The 19,458-nt window shown below is 39.6% G+C and overlaps 1 protein-coding gene across 1 annotated transcript; it reads right to left on the bottom strand.

Annotated features, from left to right (window-relative positions):
• Positions 1–376: 376 nt before the first annotated feature.
• LOC102216956 (sodium- and chloride-dependent creatine transporter 1-like) lies at positions 377–17,955 on the bottom strand. The gene is made up of 14 exons (XM_005811219.2): positions 17,372–17,955; positions 15,943–16,245; positions 10,341–10,472; positions 9,937–10,258; positions 9,522–9,654; positions 8,132–8,266; positions 7,897–8,000; positions 4,976–5,100; positions 4,785–4,897; positions 2,336–2,476; positions 2,040–2,142; positions 1,856–1,956; positions 1,607–1,777; positions 377–1,475 (listed from the first exon to the last, which is right to left on the bottom strand). Exons 1-14 carry the CDS (start codon positions 17,400–17,402, stop codon positions 1,347–1,349), a joined length of 2,043 nt encoding a protein of 680 aa, XP_005811276.1. The 5' UTR covers positions 17,403–17,955; the 3' UTR covers positions 377–1,346.
• Positions 17,956–19,458: the final 1,503 nt, after the last annotated feature.

The following is a 19,458-nucleotide window of genomic DNA, read 5'->3' as shown; positions in this document are numbered from 1 at the left end:
CATTAATAATAATAATAATACATAATAATAATACATTAAAACAACAGGAATACAAAAAGACTTTGTATTCCATGGAAACGGTGCTTTTTAGAACGTGTGTTTAGCCATCTTAGATTTTAGATGGCAGACGAAAACTAGAGGATTCGATGCTGCAGCTTCTGAAGGAAAATACCAACCTTGTTAAACTGGTAGACGCCCTAGAAAATAACATGTTTGGCATCGCAGGGCTAATATTCCACTGAACTCCACTTCCAAACTACCCCATTCAGACATTTGAGGTAATTGAACCAAGAAGTTGTTTTTTCTGTATATTTTGTGTATATATTGTACATTTCAGTGAATGAAAACAAGGAAATAAAGACCCTTAACAACACAGTACATCTCTTCATCTGATTGTTTATTGCTTCTCTCTGTTCCATCTCAACATCTCTTTCTCGTGCTTGGTACACAGCTCAGTTGGATGTTATTCTCTTCTCTAAACGTGTTAATAATCCTCATTAACCTCCCCCCCAAAAATAACACTAATTCACAACACTACAATACACAAGATACTTAAGTTAGTTTATAATACACAGCTGGAAATGGTGCGGCATTGTCTTGTTGTGATTATATATTTTCTTTCTTTTCATTTCTTCTTCTTTTAAACAAATGGAAGTCATTTTAATTACACTGAATGGAGTGAATACAGCTGGCAGAAATTACTGTCCATAGGCAATGTGACATGTAATTGAAGGTAACACTGCCATGGTCCAACACACTCACACACACACACACGCACACACACACTCCCTTTCATACACATGCAAATGCCCACGCACGTACAGATACACAGGGCACGGGCACACATGCAGCTACATGCATAAACACTATGACGATGGGATTTCACCAGCAGACATGATGGGAGTTCATCTCGACAGTTTTAACCAGAGGTTTCTGCTCATGTGAAACAAAATGCCTTTTTGTTTGGCTTTATATATACTGACAGAAAGGTGCAGAGAGGGGAGACACTGCAGCTATGGGAGACACGATAACACCCACAATACGAGAAAGGGACGAGACAGCACGAAGGCAGGAGGACGGAGGGGGGAGGGGGGGGGCGGACAGAGAGCAGAGTCAGCGAGGTAGAGTGAAAGAAACAGAGCAGAGGGCGTGACTTCATGAATGCAGGTGTGTTTCAGTTCTTCTCCAGTGTTTTCTTTGGTCCATTTGCCCAGGATCTTTTTTTTTCTTTCTTTTTGTACATTTTAAAAATTGTAGAGTGTTTTACTGATTTGTGTTTAGGTCAGACAAGGCCAATGTAGCGTTTGTGCATGTTTTAGTGGACATGTGTTGCTGAGATCAGGTCGTCAGATTACACTCTCAAAGAGGAGGGTGCTCTTCGTCTCTGCAGCGGGCAGCAGCTTGGCCTCGCTTTCTGGCGCCAAGTACTCCAGGTGGTGTCTGCCCCAGATGGGGGTAGTTAGGTTTTGCCACCGCTGCAGGAGGGAAAGACAATAAAAACACGACAAGCTCTGAATCTGGAAAATGTTCAACCTTGTTTTATATCCAAAGACCCAGAATCATTCAAATGTATCATTAACTGAAAGTCCCAAAAAGATAATCTCACCTCACGCAGAGGTCCTTTGCACCGCAGCAGCTTGTAGAGAACAGTAAGAGGAATACAGAGCATAGAAGAAAGAGCCAGTGCCCATCCAAGTGCTTCTCCCCATAGAGGGTAGGTGTACACCGTGTTGTAGGTGAGGGGTTGGTAGTTCACCACGTGGAAGAGGAACACTGCCTGAATAGACACATAAAACCCCATTAGATTAATACAAACCGGCAAAGTCAAATAGAAAAGGTCTGAAGCCACACATACCACGCAGACGAAAGGCGTGATATAGGACCAGCACCACTTCATGTAGGGTAAGGGCTGATAGCCAATCATACGAGCCACGTCATCCATGAAACGGTCTGCGCCTGGAAAGGGGGACACAAGGACGCTGTTTTGAACTGGCCAGCTGTGTAGTTTCTGTTGAGCCTGCTGCAAGGAATTAACTCACCATAAACCCATGCGATCACGACACACTCCCAGAAGGCCTGCCACAACAAAGTGATGCCGCTGGCAGAGTAGTAGTCAAAAATTTGGAATACATACATCCCTCCCTGACGGAAACAGAAAGAGCATTCAGAATCTATTCACTGAATTACTTTATTTATTTTTATCCAGTACATTATTAATCTACTCTTAATATTTTAATGAAACTTTTATATCTACTTTATGATGACCTTTTTATGTAACGTTCATACAATCACAGTAATTTCTGATAAAAATATACATTCAAAACCCTTTCTGTACCTCTGTGACCATGGACAAGTCAATAAGGAAGCAGATGATGCAGCAGATGGCAGCAACTACTTCTCGTCTCAATGTGGCAAGGGCAGATTTAGGAGGCAGCATGTCCATGAGTCCTGTTATCAGGCCTTCCACCCCTACGAACTGAAGAGTAGAGAAGATAGGAGAAAAGTTCACGAGAATCTAGTAGACAACACAGTGGCATAGAGGAGTTTGGAAGTTTTCTACGTTTTACTTTTGGAAATTTGTCAGATAATGATATTAGAAAGTTAGAATTTCAAAACTGCTAAAAAGTCCTGACTCTCCCCATAGTTTAAAGTGTTTTTTAATGAGATGCCAAAGGAAGGGCTGAAGTGACTGGAGCTTTCGCTGGCTGCACTTTTCCCCTCACTTCCAAAAAAAAAAGGGCAAATAAAGCTGTCTGAAAATATCTCCAGTCTAAAAGAACAGATACATTCATGGTGTGGAAACTAAAGGAGTGCCACCCATCACCCTTAAGGTAAAACTGCAGTCTCTTTAAAGAAGCCCACAAATAGCTCTATTAGCTATGTTTCACTGCTTTCATTATCTTTTTGTAGTTTGAATGTTTTACTGATTCTTTTACAGCAATTAGTCACTTATTCTTGTAAATGTAAGGTAGAAGTTATCTTTGAGTAGCTTTTACTAACGATCCAAACCCAAAATACAATAATTAAATGTTATATTGTATTGTAAAAGCAGCATAAGCAGCAGCAGGAATACAAACAACTTTTCTGAATTACATAAAATCAATTAGCTTGTGATATATCTTGTTTAAATTTTTTATGAATAAATAAAGTGCTATTTTAAATAACGTTGCAGTACTATTTAATAAACTTCAGGAGAAATTAGAAAGAATCTCAAACCAGCCCAGGCCTGTTTGGAAGCAACAACATCAGGTTCAGACTCAAAACACCTTTGTTTTATCAAGAAGTTAATATGAAGTGTTACAGCGGACACCGAGTTCTTTGTTTCTAACTGACTGCTGTATGAATCCGCTCACTACTCAGTCTCCTGTCAAACAGCAGATGTTCAATCTAACCGAAAAAGTACTTTATACACTGGAGATTTGAATGCCATCCCTTTCCAGTCTCCCTGCGCAACAATGTATTTAAAGATGCTTGCAGGAAAATAGTTTGGCCTTCAAAATAGAACGCCAAACTTGCAGCACGTTCTTGTGCAACGTGGCATTGGCAGAAAGAGAAAGAGAAAACGAAAACAAAAGGAGAAGAAATGAGGACAAGAATGGAAAGTGAGAGTATGTGAATGGGTCTGAGAGCAGACAGACACTCTCTGTGTGAATCAGACAGAAGTTTCATTGAGAAATCTCCGGGCTTCTAGACAGTAGATGTAGGCCTTGGCTCAAACAGGAAAATAGCAAAGAGGGTGCAAAGAAATGCCATAGATGTGGTGTGTTTAAGTCGTTGGTGTGAAAGGAAGTGAGTCAGAAAAAGGCAGAAAATAAAACAGGTGCTGAGTTACATTGTGGATGAATGATTTTAATACCTAAATCATATTCATGTATGTTTCTGTGCGTTTAGGGATGCATTTGAGTCAATCTTTTTTCAGGGTGAAATTATTATACAAAACACAACCTCAATTAATTTATCATATGTTTTTGAACTTTTTTAGATTAGAGAATATGTGCTGAGATCTTTTAGCCAACTTTAAGCTGTAAGGGATTTCTTGGTTCTGCAGGTCAAACAGTAATCAGGTTTCATACCTTAATGGAGGTAGCTTCACTTGGGCCAGGTTAGTCTGGATATACTAAATCATCATTTAAAACATGTATCTTTTAACCTTAGTTATTATTGTCTGATACTGAACAATAGTTCAGTATCATCCATTCATCCATCCATCCATTTTCTAACACCCTTGTCCCCAATGGGGTCAGAAGGGGTGCTGGTCCCTATCTCCAGCTAACGTTCCGGGCGAGAGACGGGGTACACCCTGGACAGGTCGCCAGTCTGTCGCAGGTAAATAGTCATGTGAAACCTTTAATTGTGAAAAAAATGAGAATCAGAATAAATTTGTAAGAGGATAAAAGCTTTTTGTCACCACAACAGAGTCATATTTGACTGTATAATTTAGCAATCATATAATTGTGTGAATTAGAGAAAAACTGGAGAAAATTCACTGTTAAATTAACAATTAATTGCTAAATTCACAGTGAATTGTGCATTCACACCCAGTTTTTGTTTTTGAAACTCACTGACGCGGAAAGTTTTAATAATTCCACCCTGGATAAAGAATAGCTTAAAGTCTTCCTTTAAGGCGCAGAATTAGTATGACAATTATATCTGTGGAGCATCTGTGCAAATGTTTCAAACTGGATGCACTTTAAATTTAAATAGAGTCGCAGTGTCAGGATAAGATGTTTAACCCAATTACCTCTGAGCTAACTTCTTTCACCAAGGTCAAGTCTCAGCATTACCTGACTGTCCAGGCCCAGTACGAGTAACATGAAGAAAAACAGCGCTGCCCAAAGCGGTGCCAGAGGCATCAGCGTCACAGCCTTGGGGTAGGCTATGAAAGCCAGGCCTGGGCCTGCACACAGAGAAACACAGTTAGAATGATAAAACCCTTCGATACTGAGAGTGACTCATAACTGATGAGTGGACTCACCACTCTCAGCCACTTTGCTGATGTCCACTCCCTGTTCTGCAGCCATGAAGCCCAGAGCAGAGAACACAACGAAACCAGCAAAAAAACTGGTTCCACTGTTGATAAGAGCCAGGATAAATGCATCCCTGCAGGGAAATGGCAAAAAAACCCAAAAAACAATTACACGAAGAAAAAAAAAAACTGTGGGAAAAATATGTCAGAGCATATGACGTAACATAGGCTTATGTAACATACTCAAGACAGACCCAAGCAAAGAGGAGATAGCCTGGGATGGTAAATTAGAGATCAATAGCAATTTCTCTGAAATACATAGCTGTCTTAGATGGCATGTAGCAAGGAGAGCTAATGCCTCCGACTGCCAGACAAGTTGCACTTCAAATCTATATTTCCATTTTGTGTGCTATTAGAAGCGGTCATGTGAGTTAAGTGACTCATGCTGGAGTATGCTCTCTGTTGGAAATACTGATTTACACTTCAGAATCTAAAAAAACATGTCTGTTTTTGGACTTATACACCACTATAAGTCCAACTACAAGTGCTACTGTATTAAGGTCTACAGTAGCACAACTCCACTCAGATATGAGGAATGTATAAACAACATCTGCACTGGTTGCTGTAATACTGTTTCATGGTAATGTTTATGAGCACCCTCCTCTAAGGAAAAATGTCAACAGCCTCTAGGAATCAATTTTCCTTCCTCAATGCTGTTTTTTTTTTTTGCTCTTTCCACAAGCGCTTCTGTGACTTTTCCTGTAAACAAACAGAAGCAAACACCTTGAACCCCTCTGAGTAGAGACTGCCTGAGAATGTGTGCCGTAATCCCGATTTATTACAGCATTCAAACAAGAAAAAAGAAAATTCTTTGAAACCAAATGGCAGTCAGTTCAGGAAAATTGATTGCTTTATTTCTTATTAACGAAAAGACGGCATGCATTAAAATAGTTTGAACAGCAGCTGCCTTCCAGTCATTACAGCTAATGTGTTCATTTTCAAGGTATCCTGTCAAATGGTTCCAAACAACGCTGTTAACAGGTCGATAGATTATTATTTTAGATTTTTGAAGCGTCATGGCAAACATACCATAAAAGAAAGCTTATGGTATGTTCAATAGGCATGTGTACCTATTGAACATTTTCACATTAAGCCCTACCTATTGCAATTAGGAATTGCAGTGTGCTTCATGGCAATTTGATGTGACAGAACAAGACAGAGTAGTGCATAATTGTGAAGAGGAAGAAAGTTTCTTCAAATTTCTTTGCATTATATTTTGATGACTTTTCCCCTATATTCATAAATTGGTTAAATCACCCAATTGGCAAACATACATTATTTGTGAGTAAGAATAGACCCAAGTGTCCTGTGAAGACCCCAGTGTTTTGTAAGAGAATGTAATGACCTGCATGTGTAACTCAGTGTGTGGCAAAAAAAAAGGGCCACTGCTCATCAACCTGAATACATATAGTAACTGCCACTGTTAAACCTGAGAGTGGCAGTATTATGGCGTGAGAAAAATATTTACTTTGGGATTGATACAGAGCTGAAGAGAAGATGGATTGAGCTAAATTCAGGATAATCCCTGAACAAAAACCTGTTAGAGGCTCTTAGTCACCTGAGACTCAGTTCACCATCCAGCACAAATAAGCTAAACACAAAGCCAGATCTATAATGAAAAGATTTAGACCAAAGTGTATTTATGTGCTACAAAGTCACAGTTCCAACCTAAACCGAGAATCTGTGGGAAAATGTTAAAATTGCTGTTCAAAGACAGGTTCTCCATAAATCTGACTGAAACTGAGCACAAAATTATTGGGAAACGTTTTAGTCTTTACATGTGCAGTGGTGGTAGAGATATACAAAGAATTGCAGCTGTGATAGCAGCATGAGGTGATTCTACACTCGATAGAGTCAGGAAGGCTGAAAATAAATGCACACCACAGTTTTTATTTCTATCTGTAAACGTGACAAAAAAAAAAACATGTTTATTTTTCTTTCATTACTATTCACCTTTATTTGTATTGTTTAGTACACATCACAATAAATACAATAAAATTTGTTATTGTAAAGTGAAAAATGTGAAAAAGTTCAACGCAGATAGAAAAGTTTTCAAAAACACTGCATTTCCTGACCTATCGCTTGAGGACATTAATGTCACAAACGTTGCTGAAACATGTGAAAGCGCAGGCAACAAACAAAAGTGAAGCCATGTTTGGACAGAACTTTACGCACACTTTCAGGAAAACTATAGGAGAATTAAGTTGGGGCTATCTGCCCAGAAACATTTTAGATTTCATTTATTCTTCCAATGCATTTCCAAGTTTAATAATTATAATATTAAACTTGGTCTTCCAATGCATTTGGAAGACCAAGTGGAAGGAGTAGTGACCCCTTGTATTTTACTCCATACTTAGGTCAAACCACATAGTGCAATACGATATCACTGGTCAATCTATCCGCCAAATTCTTATATTTTTTTTGTGTTGTATTTATATTTACTTATATTCTTATATTCTATATTCTTATTCCTTGTTTCTTGCATAATTTAAGGTTTTTCTTGCATAATTTAAGGTTTTGGTTACTCACATTTGGTGTGTACCTTAGTATTTAATTTGTATTTTGTATTCTTTTGCACTTTTGCTTACTGTGTGTTATCTTTGTTTTTTGCCTGGGAGCTGCTGGTAACTTCAATTTCCTGAGGGAGTCTTCCCAAAGGATCAATAAAGTACAAGTCTAAGTCTAAGTCTAAGTCATTTCCAAGTTTAATATTTATAATACCCATAGAAAAGTGTACACATTACATGATAAGACATTGGAAGACCAAATGAGAGTGTATTGGGATGAAAAGTAAGGTCATGGCTTCTTTTTAAAAGTGTCCGCTTTTCAGAATCAGCGGTGTCTGGATTTTATGCTGTGTAAAAACTCACTGGTAACAGTTGTTATGGAAGCGGTTGTAGCTGCCCAGTGCAGTTAGGGCACCAAGTCCGATGGCATAGGAGAAGAAAATCTGAGTTCCAGCATCAATCCACACCTACAATGGAAAATTAAAAGACTATTTCCAACGATCCTGATCCATTCATTAAGTCTTTGTTCAAACTCTCTTATATTACTTGGTTTTTGGACTGTAGAACAGAAAAAAAACATATAATGGAAGAATGTTACCTGTGCTTCTCCCAGTTTGGACCAGTCTGGTTTTAGGTAGTAAACAATTCCATCCAGAGCTCCAGGCAGGCTGACTCCATGAGCCAGAAGAACCACCAGAACTAAGTAGGGGAACAGTGCTGTGAAGTACACAACCTAAACAAATTGCACATAAAAAAAGAGCTTCAGGTGCACTTCTTTACAATCTGAGACTAATTAATTCTGAAGATTTTGATTGCTGATGTGCAATGAAGTCCTAATACTATATGACTTTGATTAGTACTCAAGTGTAGCTTGTTGAGCAAGATTTTATTTAGAGGTGTCCATGTCAAGGAGGCTAGCTACAAACAAACAGCACACTTTTCTCAGCGTGTGCTGAGAAAGGTACATGCTTCATTATGTTCATTGCTTCAACATAATGAAGCAACACTTCATTATGTTGCTCTAGTACTAAAAGATTTCAGCATGGCAAAACGTGGAAATATTTAAACTTTTTTAAAAGTTTTGAAACTTAAAAAAATATAAAGGATAGTCATTTTGGTTAAATTCATTTGAGCTATTGTAGAATGGTTCTTATCACTTCCTGATTACCTGCTTTGCAAATACTCAAGGCACAAGTAGAAGCAGATTACGCACTTCCTTTAGGAGATGTGTAAGGGACTCTGGCGAGTCACTGAGAAGAAAAGGCGGCCTGTTTATGGAAACCCAGAAAACACAGACACTCCCTGCAATAGTGGGTGTTGCAGGGAGTACACCTTTTCTGAAAGTTCTCTATGTCAAGTTATTATAAGGAGGCCGCTCCCAGTCACCATGTAAAAGTGTGAGTCTGGTGGAAATAAAATACTGAAAGAGCACAGTTTGTCTTGGTCTGACAAGGTAAACAGGGGTAGGAAAAGGCCCCTTTGAGCTTGCAAACATGTACATAGTGGAAAGGCAATAAGCAGCTTACAGCAGGTCAGTTCAATCTGATTCATTATTTTTACCCTCCCTCTATAAGTTTTAGCTGCTGTGGGAGTCACAAGAATGTACATTTCTACATGTTACAAAACGAGGATTTATAGCTACGTTTTGAAGAAAATAAAAACAAGAAGTAGCTAGGCGTTTGCTCAGATTACATTCTAAGAAATATTTGGGGATCATCAAATGTTATGGTTTTAAAAACCTTCAGAAATAGGCAAGCATTCAAAGAAAGTTCTTCCATTTCAGTCCAGAACCCTCCTCTGTGCTAAAGCTCATTTGGAGCTGAGAAGGAAAAAAACGCTGCAGTTACTTTCCCTTACGCATTCACAGCAAATGTTTGTGTGCGCCTTTCATACAGTCTGTATGAATAATAATCTGGTTTATGTAAACCTAAATAATGACATGTGATGCTAGGTAGGTGTTAGCATTTTGCCTCTACATAAGACATTACCTTGCCAGTAGATTTCACTCCTTTCCATATGCAGAAGTAAACGATGACCCAGGTGGCTATGAGACACAGCACCATCTCATAGCTGATCGCACCGGGTTCATGCAGGCCTCCAGAGAGACGGAGCACTTTACGTCTGGAAAGGAAAGCAGGAGACTGATTCGGGGCTAAATTAGGCAAATGAAAAACCAGAATGATTTCAAAAGTATATTCACAGTGAAACAACTTGAACACTGTGACTGAACTGAGCTGTGTTTTTCCAAATCAAATCACTTGTTTTGGCTTGCAAATTGAGAAAAACACAAAGACGTCAAATATACAAAACGCATTGCAAATGAGGAAACTGTAACTTTGTCCGTGTCTTTGTTGTGTTCGGTTTCTAAATTTCGTCACGCTCAAGTGAGGGATATAAACCTACTCCCAGAACTCGATGACCGGGGAGCGCAGACCCTCAGCCTCCATGCAGCTGTTATTGATCAGGAGAAGGGAGGTCAGGTTCAGCGGGGGTAGGGTGGACGAGAGGTTGGAGGGGGAGGCAGAAGGCGTTGGCAGAGAGCTACGGTTGTGGCAGGCGCGTCGGAAATCCTGTGTGCAGTTGGGGGTGTTCCAAGGGTGTCCGCAGGTGGCCCACGGCAGTGGGTCAGTGAAAGAGTGGAAGAAATAGTAGAGGCCCCACACCAGTATCATGATGTAGTAGGTATTACAGAAAAACACAATCACCATTGATGCTAGTCCCAGACCTAGAGAAGAGAGGAAAGCGTTTGATTCCCTCAGCAGAACTCAGTATCAGACTTTGCCAGAGAATTACGGAAAAGTATTTACCCTTAAAGAGCGGAGCGATGTTCCACGCAGAGACTCCTCCTTGCTTCATGAACTGGCCCAGTGCGATCTCCAGGAAGAAGACAGGGATTCCCCCGATGAACACGATCAGCAAGTAGGGGATCAGGAAAACCCCTGAAAAACACACATTCACGCAGACTATTTAATGCATCTCCGTTTTTCTGCAGCTTTGGTCATTTTCCACCCGTTGTTTTTAGGTGCAAAAAGTACCTGTCTGTAATACCATGTCAATTTGTAGTCACCTTTTCGAATCAAAGCAGTACACTGACCCACAGCTAAGTTCAGTAGTTACCAGAACAATTCATCACTGCAGCGTAAAGTTCATGTTTAATTTTTGAGCTTTGAACCTCTGTGTTTTAGAAAACGTGCTGGATTTTGAACTATTAGCAGTCTTTTGGAAATCACAGAATTAAAGTGAGGATCTACAACAGTGGTCTCAAACAGCATGTCTGAAGGTCCGGAGTCCTGTAACTTTTAGGCGTCTCTCTGCTTCAGCACATCTGGCTCCAGTATTAGTTCATTAGCAGAACAGCTCTGTAGAGGCTGACTGCCTGCTAGTGAGGAAGGTTTGTTGTTTAAACCAAATGTGAAGGACAAGGGACTCATCTAAATGTTGCAGGACTCTGGCCCTCGAGACATGCAGTTTGAGACCACGGGTCTACATTATCTAAGGAATACACACACAGGAACTTACATTTATAGTTAGCCAAGTTAATCACAAGCATACAATGATGAAGAATGTTTCCAATGTCATATCCAAATTATTTGGTGTTTTTTTAATTAGCAACACGCCGCTTTACAGTTCTCTGCTCCTAATATAAATAAATATTGGGAATTCAAAGCAGGAAGGCTAAAAAATAAGTATTTTCTTTTGATCGCTGTGAACTTGCTGAAGATGGTAAAGAGAAATTGGAAGTTGGCAAAAACTACTTTTGGCAGACCAAAGTTTTGAAAAAAAAATGCAATAAGACAAAAGTAAGAAATAACTGATTTATCTCTGTATTATTATACATCAGAGATTGGGAAAGTGTTTTCATTTTCTATTCCAAAGGAAAACACATTATAGGAAAGGCAGGTACACTGGCAGAAACAAAGTCTAATACTAAATGTATAAGTCAGGTTTACGGTCTTAGGGACAGATGACCAACTTGGAGTTAAGAGGTAAGAAAAGACAAAATATGTGAAATCCATGGAGGAGGACAGACCAGATGCTCTGTGTGAAATAACCACAATGTCTCCCTTTATCACAAGTGTTTGAACACATTAGTAGAGTACAGTATCAGACTTTGACTTGGAAGCTGCAAGGTGACGAGGCAGAAAAAGGAGACGATATGAGGACAATCGACAGGAAGCCGAGACATGTAGAACTTGGTTGTGCTAATGGCTTTCTGTGTTGTGCTAATCCCTCTTTTTGAATTCTTACACTGCAACACAAGTGTGAGCTGATCAGCAGAAGGGGGAAAAACCCACAGAAATGTGGCATGAGCCATTCAAATCACTGAATGGAATTTCAACCACTTGGTTTTGTTAATAACACAGCCGAGCGATGCCAACATAGTGCGCAGATGGGAGGGAGTCACATGACGGCGATGACGCAGAGCAGAAAGAGGCCAAGAAGAAAGGAGGGAAAGATGGATAGATTACATGAGAGGCAGGCAGGGAACTGGGACAGCGCTACGGAGCTCTGACAGAGAGCAACAAAATAAATATCACACACCGAAGCAACAACTTTGTGGGCTCTGCCACTTGACAGCTTCAGCTCCTCTTTCTTTTTTAAATGCTGTTTCTCTGAGAGAAGGGAGTTTTAGCCAAATAAGGAAACATTTGCAAGTCAAAGAGAGAAAAGGGTTGGGAGAGCAGGAGAGAGAAAGACATAAACGCCTGCACTGACATATCTCAACATATTGTTCAAATTATCAAGTCGCAGGCGTCTGACAGGCTTAAATAAATCCTCTGTAATCCTAAAAGGACGAGACACACTGGCTGATTTACAGAGAAACATCTGATTTGTAGGGGATTACTTACATAATTTTACATTGGTTTAGTCTTTTAGTGTTTCACGCAGGCGGCCTTTTTGCTTCATTTACAAGCAGGTGTTGCCGGAGACGTTTGCTGTACAATGAAATGTAATTGATCAAGTTGTCGCTCCGCCCTCGAGTTGATCAAGGGCGTAGCGACTGTCGCAGATGAGAACGTGCTGACGCCGAGAGTACGAATGGACGGGTTATTACGTAACACATACATACGCCTCCCTATGCTGGAATAGAACACCTCTGTACGCATCAGGATTGCAGGACAGGCGCGCAGGAGGCGCACTGTGTGAGGCAGAGTATTGTTATATGACACCAGTAGGTGGGTATCAGAGCTGCTGGTCACAAGACACACACACATACATGAGGGAGGGCGGTGTTATCACACATTCATCTTTATTTCAATGAAACGCCTCATAAAAAAACTGAAAGGTGGGTAGGGCAGCGATAAAGAAAAATCAAGGGCAAAAGTCGTAGTGAGGTGAGGTAACTCTTGGGCAAGGTGACTTACTTTTCCAACCTAACATAATGCTGGTCGAAGGCCTGATAGGGAAACGAGAGCAGGACAAACGCAGCTGGACTATTTGTTCTAAGTCCGACCGTTAAGTAGCGGCTGACTATAATAAATAAAGAATCACGTGGAGAGGCTGAGCTTTAGAGCTACGTGTTCACAGGCACGCAGGCCTTTCTAGACCTGCCCTCACAGCACTATGGCTCACCATGTTGGCAATAAACCATACACACTGTGTGAAGTGCACGTACAGATAAAGCTTCAGTCACTGAGACTTCTTTTTCATGAAAATCCAATTTACATACATTACAGGAAAATTATATAACCTCACTTTTTGACTTGAAATGGACTAAACCTTCTCTTTACTATAGACATAGTTAAGGTTACCAAAATGATTTCTACTTGCTACAAGCTTGAATAATGAGCAAGAAAATTGCTTTGCCAGTATATTAAACAACTTTTGATACATATGCTTAGCATCTTCAATGTTTTAGGTGTGCCTCTAAGTCCTTGGAAGTACACTTATACTAAAGATTATTGATGCTCTGGGGTCATTTTAGATTAGAAGTTATTTTTCAGTGAACCGAGAAGTTTGTTTCTGTTAGGAAAGGGGGAAAGCATCTCACAAAAGTCATTAAAGCCCAACAAAAACTACATCACTATATAAAAAAAGTTTTTTTATTTACATATGAATGAAACAGCATGTTGAATTTTTGTATACACTTCCCAAGATTCAGTTGAAAAATCTTTATTTGGTGTTATAGTAAAACCTTCTTAAAACTGGTGACCAGGTTTTTTCATGTTTCTAGTGCTATTTTGATTATTTATCTTTGGTGATGACCTCCAAGTCTTTGAAGCTGGAAGGCCTCCTTGCTATCACCCTAATCTTTAATCCAGATTCTTTATCAAATTCAAGATAGGATTCCGGCTGGGTCGCCCCAAAACACTAATATTACTTCCATCTAGAAGAAAAAGAACATTAACCAAACTCTACCAGGGATATGAATAATTATGGGTGGTTTAACTCTATTATGGATGTTTTGCTGTACTCGAGAAGCGCTGAAGAGGTCAACATTTGTTTATTTATGTAACAGATCAGGGAAGCAATCAAGGCCTGCATTCAATTCCTTCTTTGTTTACGTCAGTTCCTCACCAACACAAAACAGACGGTTGACGATGGCAGACACAAAGGAGAAGTCAGGCGGATGGAATTCCAAAATTTTTAAACTGAAACAGATAACAGACCAGATGATCCCACAAGGCTGTGCAAACCAACTGAATATCTACCAAAATCAAGATATTTGAATCACTCCATAATGAAAAAGAAACTCTGGAATGAACAGAATTGTGTCTAAATCAATTTTAGGGTTTTAAATAATCTACTGTTTAGCGGGTTCAAAACTTCACCTTATGTATTCACTCGACATACCATGGATTCCACCATGTCAATACTAATTATAAAAAGATAAAACAAAAATGTTTTCTGTGAAAAGCCTATCACAACCCAAAAATTCAAGAAATGTGTTAAATATGCAAAGCCCCAGAAATCAAATGAGGGAGTGCACTTTAACTCATAACTGTGGAATGAACTTTAATAAAAATGGTCAACAAACTGATGTTGAACTCTTATGGAAGAAAGCTATGCAGAAAGACATGCAGATCAGATGATGACAAGGCTCATCAGGAATTGTGTTAATTGCACTGAGGAGTTGATTCTCATTAGGGAAACACAAGGGGCAGAAACTGCTGAGTAAGCTGGTTGAATGCAAGGGCTGCATTTTACAGCACCTATCTGGATGCTTTATCAAAGGTATGAGTATCTTTAATCAAAGTGAGTTTTATTTGCATTACTTGTTTCCTTGTGGTTGTATTTCAATTGTGAACTGAACAGAAAACACACGTACAAACACTTTAAACGAACCAAACACAGATGGAGATCATGAAGGAAATTTAAAATTTTTAGTTCTACACCTGATAATTGAAGTCAATTTACTGATAAAAATGAAAAATGTTCTTTATTCTACCTTGTAAAAGACTCCTGTAATCCATTGAATATAAACTAATTTTCATTTTAAATAATCAATTTATGTGGAAAAATACATAAGTCACTACAACATGATATAAATATAAGTGAAACTATTAACAATGTTACCTAATATGTGTTTTTTTTCTAGCAACAGACCTGTATTTTATATTATACAGCTCTGTGTGGGTGAGAACTCTCAACATGTCTTATTAATAATCGGGTAAATTAACTGTGTGCTTTCATAAAATACTTTGATAGAAACCACATTTAGTTTCCTGATTTTCTTCCTTTAAACGGTCCTAGACCGATTGGAGAAACATGTGAGAAATCAAATTTTGAAAAGCTTTTTATTATGTAACATTTAATTAGAGATCAGGCTTTCACTGGTCTCCGCCAATTTCCGATGCTTTTATTATCTGAGCTGACAGTTTTGATTGTGGGCGAGTTGAATTTAAATTTTTTTTTGAAAGACTGCTTTTTAGAGGATATTTTGTTTTCGGATTAACCTAATTTATCAATTAAATGAAAAAAATAACAACAACAAAAACACTAATCCTAGAATAAAAAATGTGCTGTTGGTTCTTTGATAGAGGTAGTGAGAAAAATAAAGAAATTACATTATCCTCATTTGTTCCTGTATATAAATGATGCATATGGTCCTAATCATTACCTGATTTCTACATAACTCAGTAACAAAAATGTAACTAACAACCATACCATTTCTAGACATGTTTTATAGTGAAAACAGAAGGGTTAGTTTCCAGATTTTTTTTGCATTTAAAAATCTATTTGACCTGACTCAAAGACTTGCTCACCGATTGGTGCAAAATGTTAAATTAAACACTAAGTAACATCATTCTGTTTTTATGAGCATTTATAAATCTCAAGCTACTTCATAGGTTCTGAAAGTCAGCGCTGAGCATCAGACATATTCAAGAAAGTCTTACCATGTCTGTATTTTCAGTGTGCATGTCTGTGTGCTCAAAGCAGAGACCTAGAGGGGCCTTTGAAGCTCACCTCCTCCATTCTTGTAGCAGAGGTAAGGGAACCGCCACACGTTGCCCAAGCCCACAGCGAATCCCACGCAGGACATGATGAAGTCCATCTGTCTGGTCCAGGTCTCTCGCTCTCCTTCCTGTCCCACCAGGGTTCCGTTCCCGGTCCCTGCTGTGGCCCCGTCCTGGGTCTGCGGTGGGCCAGCCCCTCCACCCTCTCCACACCCTGAGTCGGCACCAAGCACCGGCACCAGGGGGCGAGCTGACCCCCCGCCCTCCTCCTCGGACAGGGCCCCTGCCTCCGTTTGGGAGACACTGATTTCATCTGAACACAGAGAGAGGGGTCAGATGACAAAGAAAAGGGAGATGGGGTGAGGTGGAGCAATGAAAGGATCTGAAATGGATCTGTATGAGAGTCAGACCTGAATAAGCTAGACACATTCTACGTCATCACAGATGACCCACTATCAAAGAAACCACACATACAATGAATGAAAACTAAGGAGGCTTGACTCCCTTTCATTAGCACATCTCGTCACAAACCTTCTCTGTCTTGCTAATTTATATTTCGAAGCTACCGGTACTGTGTTGGAGTGCACTGTGATCACTGATCCCTCCCCCGATGTTCATTCTCTGTCTGCGTCTCACAAGCGGCGTGATTGGTGTGCTGCAGCACACAAGCCCAGCAGAGCCACCTCGGCACAGCTCCACTGTTACTCATAAAGCTTTTGTTTCCTCTGTTTTACATAACCCACTAAGTAAGGGTGAGGCCACGTCACTTTTCACCAGTGGCATTCCAGGATATGAGGAGTCAGACGCCCTGAGATGGATGCAAAGCCGGCCAGATGAATCCAGATCAGAGCAGTTTAAAGGGTGTGTGTGTGTGTGTGCGTACGGATCAGGAGGGAGGAACAAATTGGGAGAAATTATTCAGGCATCAGCGTGGAAAGATGATGTCTTTGGTTTGAGATGATTCATGTGAGGAAGAGCTGCGTGGCGTATTGTTAATTAAAAATAAATCAGCAGCCTGGTGGAGAATACAATGAGACAGGATAGTTTATATTAAAAAAAAAACACTAGGGCTGGGGAAAAAATCTATTTTAAGAAGGCTGGAGCATAACAGAAAGATAAACCTTACCAAGCTGAGGAATGAAGTACTGAGGATTTTCATTGGAAATAAAGTGAATTCTCCTTTCAGAGGTTAATAGTTCAGCTTCAGTGTGACTGGAGGCTACATGTGCCATATTTTATTGTCACATCTCATGATGTATTAAGCAATAAAGGCAGAAGCTGGTAGAGTTCAGCTGTTGTGTCTGATCCCTTGTGAGTAACGTGAAAACAGCGATGCATTCATTGATCTAAAGGTGTTGAAATGTCTGCTAAATGTTTAATCAGCTGTAAAGTTAAAAATAAATAAATAACATTAAACAGGATGTCCATGCAAGACTTACCTTGGCTGTTCTCTTCCAACTCAGGTGACATGTTAGGTGAAGAAAGAAGCTGGTTGTTTTTGTTATGGCAGGGGGAAGCTTTCAAGTTTTTTTAAAGAATATCTATTTGTTTGAAAAAAACGTACCCGGCTGGCTCAGAGGGGGAGACAGAGAGATGTAGCCACAGTGTAGGCTACACTCCTCCAATTGTTCTTGTTGTTATCTGAGTTTGTTATTTCTCCTCTCTGAAATAATAAAAAAGATTCAGTTTTGTTTTTTGTTTTTTTTAAATATCACACGTTGGAACCCCTCAGCTCAGCCGAAAGAGATGGAAAAAATGTCACAAAGCGCCGCGGTCAGTTGAGCCGTTGACAAGGAGGAGATTCAAAAGCAGTCGACGAAGCACTTAAAGGTAAGCCTGAAGAATCTCATGGATAACCCCTTAAATGAAAAATGATACTACGCCTAAGGGTAAATAATTTGTATGATTATTTGATTCAGCAGCTCGGTTAGAAGTCCATGATCCCTGTTCTGCGAGGTGCCGCGGTTCGACGGCTCGGAGAATGTGATCCGCTCGACTCGACGGTCCGTTAGCTGTGGCGGACTCTCTACCCCCGCCTCCTCGCGCTGCCGGCCGACTGACGTGATTGGCTGAGGGGAGTTCCCGGTGCGGTGCGCGCACAGCATCAGCAGCAGCCCTCAGCCAGAAAGCGTCACGACAAGGATGCGTTGATTACGTCCTTGACCTGATATCAATGGAAATAATAGCGGATAGGATCGGGGCACAGCGCGCCGTCTAATGCCGTCCGGTTTGTTTGTTTGTTTGTTTTTGATTCGTCCTATATCTCAAGGCCCCAGGAAATGTGTTAATATAAACCGATTGACATGAACTTGGTTTATTTAGACTGTATCTAAAACCGTTATCAAGTAAAACCAATCATTGACTACTTTATTAAAAATAAATTAGTCGAAATAATAATTGCATAATAATAATACAATAATTATTACTAATTATTAATAATAATTATTATTATTATTACAATAATAACAATAATAACAATAATAATAATAATAATAATAATAATAATAATAATAATAATAATAATAATAATAATAATAATAATAATTGCACCAAAATAATAATTCGGTGCAATTATTAGTTTTTTTGTTTGTTTATTCTTAAACAAATGTTGGAAGAAGGAATGCTGACATAATTTTGAATAGGTTTTCTCTCTGATATTTGTGTATTACACATTCAGTGTTTTAGAAAATATTTGAGAAAGAGTGATAAAACAAAAGTGTAAGTCTTTGGAAGGTGTCAATCCCGTTACATTTGGCATACAACTAACAGTACATCATACCAGCAGGAAGATGTGATGCTATTGCTGTTATCTGGGGATTTTTTGCTGCTTCAGTACCTGTCATAATTGATTACATAATTATGTCCTTAAGCGGAAAATTCTTAAGTTATCAGTTCATTGCCATAAGCTCAAGTACAGCTGGGTTATGCAGCAAGATAATAAGCTGAAGCATTCAGAGGCAATATGTCCATCTCTGAACGTCTAACAAAACCTCTCAAATCAGTCTTTTGTATTGGCTGAGTCAGTCTGGACTTTACTCCGACTGAAATGCTGTGGAAGGACTTTAAATATGATCATGATTCATGTTCAAAAGCAATCTAATAAGTCTCAATTAACACAATTCTCCTGGAGACAGTGGATCAAAATTCCTCCACTACAATCTTACATTATGTGCCAAGTTCGACTGGAAAATTAAATCAGTATATTCATGAAGCTTGTCGTCAGAGGGAATCATCAAGTGTACTAAGATTTCATGGTAGATGGCAGTTCTGTTTTTGGAACACACTGGACCAACAGCACATGATATAGCTCCCCAACAACTTGAATTCTGTTCTTCTTTACGCTTCCTCTGCCTCCTCCTCCTCCTCCTCCTCCTCCTCCTCCTCCTCAGGGTCACACAGTCCTCCTCACTGTGTGACCGTGATTTCTTATTTTCATTAGAAAATAAGGCTTCTGAGCAACAGTCCTGTCATTCTTTTCTTAGCCTGGGTAAGAGGCTTCTGGCATTGTGTATGATTCCTGAGTGCG

This window comes from Xiphophorus maculatus, chromosome 1 (genome assembly GCF_002775205.1).
Source record: "Xiphophorus maculatus strain JP 163 A chromosome 1, X_maculatus-5.0-male, whole genome shotgun sequence".
In the NCBI taxonomy this organism is placed as follows: Eukaryota; Metazoa; Chordata; class Actinopteri; order Cyprinodontiformes; family Poeciliidae; genus Xiphophorus; species Xiphophorus maculatus.
The sequence above is the reverse complement of the archived record's forward strand: the minus strand, read 5'-3'. Positions and strand labels throughout refer to the sequence as shown.